The sequence below is a fragment of the Bombus huntii genome, chromosome 1 (genome assembly GCF_024542735.1).
Source record: "Bombus huntii isolate Logan2020A chromosome 1, iyBomHunt1.1, whole genome shotgun sequence".
In the NCBI taxonomy this organism is placed as follows: Eukaryota; Metazoa; Arthropoda; class Insecta; order Hymenoptera; family Apidae; genus Bombus; species Bombus huntii.
Genome location: NC_066238.1, coordinates 10,358,793 through 10,365,718, shown reverse-complemented (window position 1 = coordinate 10,365,718; position 6,926 = coordinate 10,358,793). Strand labels below are relative to the sequence as shown.

At 27.8% G+C, this 6,926-nt stretch overlaps 3 protein-coding genes across 6 annotated transcripts; 1 reads left to right on the top strand and 2 right to left on the bottom strand.

The window, feature by feature from the left end:
- Nucleotides 1-160: 160 nt before the first annotated feature.
- LOC126864005 (uncharacterized) lies at nucleotides 161-2,699 on the bottom strand. The gene is made up of 2 exons (XM_050614872.1): nucleotides 2,019-2,699; nucleotides 161-1,065 (listed from the first exon to the last, which is right to left on the bottom strand). Exons 1-2 carry the CDS (start codon nucleotides 2,167-2,169, stop codon nucleotides 401-403), a joined length of 816 nt encoding a protein of 271 aa, XP_050470829.1. The 5' UTR covers nucleotides 2,170-2,699; the 3' UTR covers nucleotides 161-400.
- On the top strand, nucleotides 200-4,557 carry LOC126864010 (EKC/KEOPS complex subunit TP53RK). 4 transcript variants are annotated; one of them, XM_050614898.1, is made up of 4 exons: nucleotides 200-345; nucleotides 2,706-2,904; nucleotides 2,984-3,247; nucleotides 3,316-4,557. In XM_050614898.1, the coding sequence occupies exons 1-4, from the start codon at nucleotides 340-342 to the stop codon at nucleotides 3,567-3,569; spliced, it is 723 nt and encodes a 240-aa protein (XP_050470855.1). In that variant the 5' UTR covers nucleotides 200-339; the 3' UTR covers nucleotides 3,570-4,557. The 4 variants fall into 4 exon arrangements, with proteins under 4 accessions (XP_050470855.1, XP_050470873.1, XP_050470845.1 ...); XM_050614916.1 differs by lacking the exon at nucleotides 200-345 and adding an exon at nucleotides 1,075-1,578; XM_050614888.1 differs by lacking the exon at nucleotides 200-345 and adding an exon at nucleotides 1,075-1,599.
- On the bottom strand, nucleotides 4,027-5,270 carry LOC126864053 (respirasome Complex Assembly Factor 1). Its single transcript, XM_050614985.1, has 4 exons — nucleotides 5,031-5,270; nucleotides 4,845-4,948; nucleotides 4,633-4,762; nucleotides 4,027-4,556 (listed from the first exon to the last, which is right to left on the bottom strand). Exons 1-4 carry the CDS (start codon nucleotides 5,127-5,129, stop codon nucleotides 4,515-4,517), a joined length of 375 nt encoding a protein of 124 aa, XP_050470942.1. The 5' UTR covers nucleotides 5,130-5,270; the 3' UTR covers nucleotides 4,027-4,514.
- Nucleotides 5,271-6,926: the final 1,656 nt, after the last annotated feature.

The following is a 6,926-nucleotide window of genomic DNA, read 5'->3' as shown; positions in this document are numbered from 1 at the left end:
AACGCGAAAACGAACGAAACGATCAGCCAAGAGGAGCCGTGGCAGGTACGCATGCGCAACGAAACAGGAATGTTCGTGAATACACGAATACGTTTACTACACCTATATACATCACACTAAACATCACGGTCGTACCCGCAGGTACGAGAAAGCACCAGTATTTCTCAACCTACGGAGTATTGACTTATTTCAAGTTTAACTTAAGCCTATATAATTTTACCCTTTGTATCATATTTTCAATCTATTAATTATTTAATTAATTTTTCTAAATAAAAATTAATTTGCTTTTCATTTCACAATGTAAAACGATTCTGATAAATTAGTCGGGTCCAACGAAACATGTATGTAAGTATTTATATCTCTGTTACAAAATATGTACTCGTTTTTAATATCTCTGTCTTTATGATGCTGTAACGCCATCCGAATTTTTCTTATAAACTTCCTTATAAACCAGCTCTTGCATTTGCATTCTGAGTAACATTCTTTTGTCAGCGGACAGTGTTCTTATATGAGGCAAGAGACTCATAAGAAAATAATAATTATCATCGAAACGGTTGCCTTCTAAAGGATCTACCGGGATATTGTCATTGTCACCCATGAGCACCTGTTCAGGAGAAATATTTTGTAGCATCATTTCGTTTTCCGTTAAATTGTCAGAGACGCTCTGAAATTCAAGATTATCAAAATTCTCCTCGGGTTCTTGCTTCACGTCTATATGATTGGCAGCGTCGATTTTTAATCCGTTATCGTTATTTATCGACAGTAGATGATTCGCAATTGTATTTCGATCGTCCATATTCCTATTTGTTACCGACGAACCATTCTGTATTAGCGTTCCATCACTCTCACTTTCGCTAGGCACCCGATCATCATCTTGACAAGAATTACTTCGTTCCCAAATTGGAGGACGGGGTAACATTTGCTCTTTCAAAAATTGCAGACTTTTAAAATGTATCCATACTGGCCTATTTCGATGAAATTTACTTTTGCGATAAACTTGGTCCTTTTTTAACTCCGCCCGGAAAGTATCTCGTAATCCTTTCCACTTTGCTTTTAATACTGGTTCTGAAAAATGTATGAACAATGTATTTTTATTTACTTTACTAATAAAAATACTTGCAGAATTCTAATTTAATGATTTATATTAATATTTTTAATACTTTAATCAGCTTTGCGTTAATTTAATTAGATTATGTAATTTTAATTGAGTTAAAAAATTATCTTATTCTATGAACATTACACTTTACGATTCGCATATAAAATTATATACGTAAAATTATGTTAATAAATGATTTTTGTAAAATACAATTATGAATTAATATTTGTATCATAAAAATCTTAAATATAACAAAAGTAATTTATAGATACGATAGTCGAAATTTATTGGCTGCTTGTACGCATGCGTCTTCACCTAAGAAGTCTGTATGTACTTGCGATTTAAATATTCCAGAGTTTTAATACTGTAAACCACAATAGACTGTAAGTTATTAATGGTTCATAGAGTAAGATTTGATGTGATTATAAAGTTCATACATTAAACAGTAAACATGCAAATTGATTTAAAGTACAATATATCCGGTAATGTCACCCTACGAAAAAGTAAGGTTAACTAAACGGCGATTCGTACTAGCGAGTACACTAAAATACTATACTACACAAATAAGTAATAATCGCATTGTTTAAATGTATATACATATTTTGTGCACTAATTGAGGCAATTACAATATAAAAAACCTTTCCTGTATAGAAGTAAAAATTTGTACTATTGGTCTTACACGCCGTTGTAAAATTTAGATTATTGCATAAATATGTAATGATTATAACAAAAACATTGTTCTCGGTTAAGAAAATAAATAATTTAGTAATTATTTTATTGTATCAATAATATTAACAGTTCACACTTAGAACGATATTATGCTAAAAATGAGACTAAAAATTTTGCTGATAGTTTGAATGAATGATAAAAATGTGCGCGGGAATAACATATGATTGAAAAACGATTTCATCAATGCACCTACTGGGCAATTTGAATATCGATGCAATCTCCATCCAAACGCGGTTCGTCACCTCGCGATTGTGATAAGAGATATGCCTTTGGTTCCAAAGCGCTGGCCGCTTATAAACTTCGGCGATTAGCCGATTCGCGTCCATCTTCACCTCGTCTCTCATTTTTGCCAGTTAGGTATATGAAAAAGCGTTTTTCTGTAATTTGAACAAGGCAAGAAAGCACAGTATTAGCTTGTCAATCCGATAGGAACAAAGTACAGGCGAATACTAGCGCTGGGATAGCGATTAGCGCGCAGGACGCTCTCGGGTAACGATCGATTCGCGTTTTGCCCTCATCTTGCCCTTGCTAGCGCGAATAACTTCATCTTCCCTTCTCACGAATAGCAACTTGCTATTTGATTTTCTATTACATATAAAAATTTACAACATTAGTCACGTGAACATTTTTTAATTACGGGTTATTAGATATTGTTTTCAGTTTGAATAACATTCCAAATATAATAAGTATTCTTTATATCAATAATGTGACAGTATAACTTTGTAATCATAGAAAGTGAATTTAGTAAAAGAATGCAGTTATATATTATTTTTTTTTGATTTAATGAAATGACTCATATAATTCATAAAATGATACTAAAAAATAACATGATTAGAACGTATACGTATGCGAGATCCATATTTTTGTATATATATTTCAGATGTTGAATAATATGAATGATTTCGAATTAATAGCACAAGGTGCCGAGGCACGTGTGTATAAGGGTATTTATTTAGGTAAACTAATGTTAATCAAAGAGAGATTCGAAAAAAAATATAGACATGCTGATTTAGATAAGCGTCTCACAAAAGATCGAATAAAAGCTGAATGCCGTGCTATAATTCGTGCTAAAGCCGCAGGTAAAATAATACGAATATCATTACTGTCAAAATAATTTGACAAAACATATCTTTTTTCTAAGATTTTACTTTTTTTAAGGGATTGCAACACCAGCTATATATTTGGCAAATTTAGAGCGGCGGTGTATTTATATGGAATATATACAAGATGCAATAATACTAAAAGATTTTATCGATGAAAAAGTTTCAAAAGAAACAAATGATGATCGTTTATTAAACTTTATAGCGCAAGGACTTGGAACAATTATTGCTAAATTACATTCGAAAAATATAATTCACGGAGACATGACTACCTCAAACGTACTTTTGAAAAATATTGATGAAGATCACATTGGAAAATATGGTATACCATTTTAATGTCATAAGATCACTTTAATGATATAATATTTATTTCTTTTTTTTATCTTCTAGTTGCGAACAATTTTGTTATAATAGATTTTGGTTTGGCTCGTATAGAAGCGAACGTAGAAGATAAAGCAGTTGACTTGTACGTTCTTGAACGATCATTACTAAGTGCACATTCAGAAGTACCTCTTTTGTTTTCAAAGATATTTGAGATTTATCAGAAACATTACAACAGAACAGATAAAAGTCAGTGTAAAGAAATTGTTTCTAAATATAAAGAAGTACAATTACGAGGACGGAAACGATTAATGATCGGTTAATTTCAACATATTTTTTATGAATATATTAAACGCATTTTATTAACATATTCTCAATAATTTATACATGTTAAATATACCTTAAATAAACCACCTTATATGAAATTTGAGCTGTACTGTTTTATTTTTAAACTATAATTTTAAGATTATATATTAATTAGTTCTGATTTATTATTTTTACTTGAACATTAATAACTTTATAGGTATAGACATTTTTTTCCATCAGTGTCATTTACTTCTCAGAAAAATGTTCTAATAAATTGTTATTAATCAAATTTAACATATACACAGTTATATTAATATTTCAAATTGATTTTTTATATAATAGCCTTGTGCTTATTAAGACAAAAGCTAAGACTGTTAATACATAATATATTTAAACAGTAAAAACAATATTGAGTATAAAAATTTTATGAATGATACATCCAGTATTAAGTCTGGTCAAATATTGAGCAATATGGTTATTTAAAATGTTTATTTATATTAATTATCTGCACAGATATATAATCTGATTTGGCATATGCAACATGTTTTCGTAACATAGTTTACAGTACTTACTTGTATCAATGATATGCAACAAAAAAACTAAATTTGAAATAAAAATATTTTATAACTAATATTTAAAAACATTTTCTTTAATAGCAAATAATTGACCTTTAAAATATAACACATAATTTTCTATACAAAAAATGAAACTCTTTGATGAAGAAATACTTTTTTGTGATAATGTTTAATTCCATATAACAAGTTATCCGAGTAATGAGAAATTCTTTTGTATATTTATTGCGCTACAAATTCAAAGCGCATATAATCTATATGATAAGTAATTGCTCTTCACAGAAATGTTTATGAGGCAAATTGCATATATGCATGGAGCACTTGATTGTTGAAATATATGTATTAACATCTTTATCAGTCAAATCATCATTGGTACAGTTTTGAAAATGCTCAATCAAAATGTAGTCCTGAATATATAATGATCCAGGTCACCTATGAATAATAATTTTTTTATAACGTTATGAGATAAAGAGATTAAAATAAATAGCACTAGATAACTTCAAATTACCAAAAAACCAGCAAATGATGTCATAAAACCTTCTTTAGTTAATTCCCATATACCACCAAATTCTTCCTCATCAATTTGTTGAAAATTACTAAAATACAGGTATGTAACACCTGCATTAACTAATACAAATCTGAAATATCAAACCATATATTTGAAATGTATAATTATAACTTTGCTATTATATATTGCGATTATATTATGTTTTAACTTACAATAGTAGAGCTATGAAACCTTTTAAAGGTATAAGACCCCATCCTATACCAACTATAATACCAATTGCTTGTCTAGCCCAATATATAACATCAAGAAATTCTTCCTATAGTAAATAAAAAGCGCTTATGAATGAAATCATGAAAATATATACAGAACATAATTAATTGAAGTGCGGTTATGTTTACTTTATCCGGCCATTCGGAGTTTGCTGTTATCGCACGTGTCCATACACTTAATTCGCATTTACCACCATTTCCAATCTTTTCAGGTTTTGAACGTGACATTTCTACACCTTCTCAGCTTAATAATATAAAACATGTAATAAAACTCATTAACATTTCCTAAGTGAAACAGATTCCATACACTTTATTTCCTTAAACCTTCTGCTGTTATACTTCCATCTCTTGAATTATGGAAATGTGCCACACAAGACGCATTTCATACAATTTTTCACGCACGCGCACTGATCTTTTTATATTTTATTCGTTTTATATCTTTTGATATTTATTTCAATAAATATCACATATACTTTTAATAGTTTAATGTTTAATGTCGTAAACAACACATATATAAAACTATTTTGTCTTGCATATATATTTTATATACCATCATTAATATTTAAAAATATAATTGTATAACTATATACTATACCACCGCCAAATTATTTCATTGAAACATATTGTGAACGTATAATAATACATAATTGTATCAATGAATACCATATTAACTTTATTATAAAAACCTGTTGAAGTAACAACAATATAATTTTATTATTATAGCAAATAAATTTTATATTTTTCCAAAATTAGCAATGAAAATTTAAATATTTAAATATACAAAGTTGCTAGTGTATAAAATAAGAAAAACAATTAATGCTGCATATGTAATAGGAGTCTTTATTTATTAGTAAATTATATTGCATGATTAATAAGCAACGTATCGAAACCTGCAAATACTGATATTTATTGGGTAATAATACATATATAATAAAATTAATAGCAGATTTTGAAACGTGCTTCATCGCAACATATGTATACATGTGTAAATGTAAATACAGGAATGTAATGAAGAAAGAATGTGTGTATATGTCGTCTGATTTTCTCCGCACGCATCATGTGATTGTGCGATAGAGTGAATATGATATTACTCACTCATTAGTACATAATATATGTAGTAATTGTATTTAATATATTTACACACTAAAACATGGTTTATTACAGGTGATCTTTTTAACATGTAAAGTAATAATTAGTATAATATAGAAAAATTATATTTGTTTTTAATTTCTAAAGAAGAGATAAAGATTTTAGAAATTCAGCAAATTTTGTTAATCATACATATAATATAATTCCCTTTTTGGCACAGTTGCTTAAATTTTAACTCTTACATTACATTTATAGAGTCCAATGTAATATTTTTTGCTCATAAGTACATAATTAATTTATCTGTATCTTTATACAAAAAATCACCTGCAATGTAATATGTATACAAATTGTTAATTGTATGCACTTATGCAAAAGTACAAGTACATACATGTTTACAAATACTATTTTATTATGGAAATAACTAAATTACAATTTTATTAGTGAACATTATTGACAGTGAAAAGAATTATTAAGTAACATTATGATTAGCTACCTTTTATGATACTGATTTGTTTTATATTATTTGAAAATCTTTTACATTGATTTGAGGAAATGTATGATTTAACAAATACTTCGTGAATTTAATTTACATATAGCAAGATTTAGAGTAAATAATCACCTGATAGAAAAAGTTTTGAATTAAATGATTTAAAAATTTTATGTCCAATCTATATCATATATATAATTTTAAATGAGGGAATATTAAAGTAGAATGTGTTTGTTAGAATACAACATTTCACAATTGATTTAATTATGCCTGAAAAAGAATATTTCCAGTTAAACATCTAATATTGTTATATGATGTATGTTGTTAAATATATACCTGTATCCAAAAGGACTTATATATTTCATTAGTCACAGTTATTAATACATAAACCCAATATCAAATAGATATTCAAATATTTATTTATCTATAAGAACTGTAACTATAGTTAT

Excerpts from the sequence above, each read along its gene's own strand:
- LOC126864010 (XM_050614888.1), top strand. Across the intron at positions 2,905-2,983 it reads AATTCGTGCTAAAGCCGCAG|GGATTGCAACACCAGCTATA; the intron begins GTAAAATAATAC and ends ACTTTTTTTAAG. Across the intron at positions 3,248-3,315 it reads AGATCACATTGGAAAATATG|TTGCGAACAATTTTGTTATA; the intron begins GTATACCATTTT and ends TTTATCTTCTAG.
- LOC126864005 (XM_050614872.1), bottom strand. The coding sequence starts at position 2,169 with ATGAGAGACGAGGTGAAGATGGACGCGAATCGGCTAATCGCCGAAGTT. Across the intron at positions 1,066-2,018 it reads ATCGATATTCAAATTGCCCA|AACCAGTATTAAAAGCAAAG; the intron begins GTAGGTGCATTG and ends TACATTTTTCAG.
- LOC126864053 (XM_050614985.1), bottom strand. The coding sequence starts at position 5,129 with ATGTCACGTTCAAAACCTGAAAAGATTGGAAATGGTGGTAAATGCGAA. Across the intron at positions 4,949-5,030 it reads ACTCCGAATGGCCGGATAAA|GAAGAATTTCTTGATGTTAT; the intron begins GTAAACATAACC and ends TATTTACTATAG. Across the intron at positions 4,557-4,632 it reads CATCATTTGCTGGTTTTTTG|GTGACCTGGATCATTATATA; the intron begins GTAATTTGAAGT and ends TATTATTCATAG.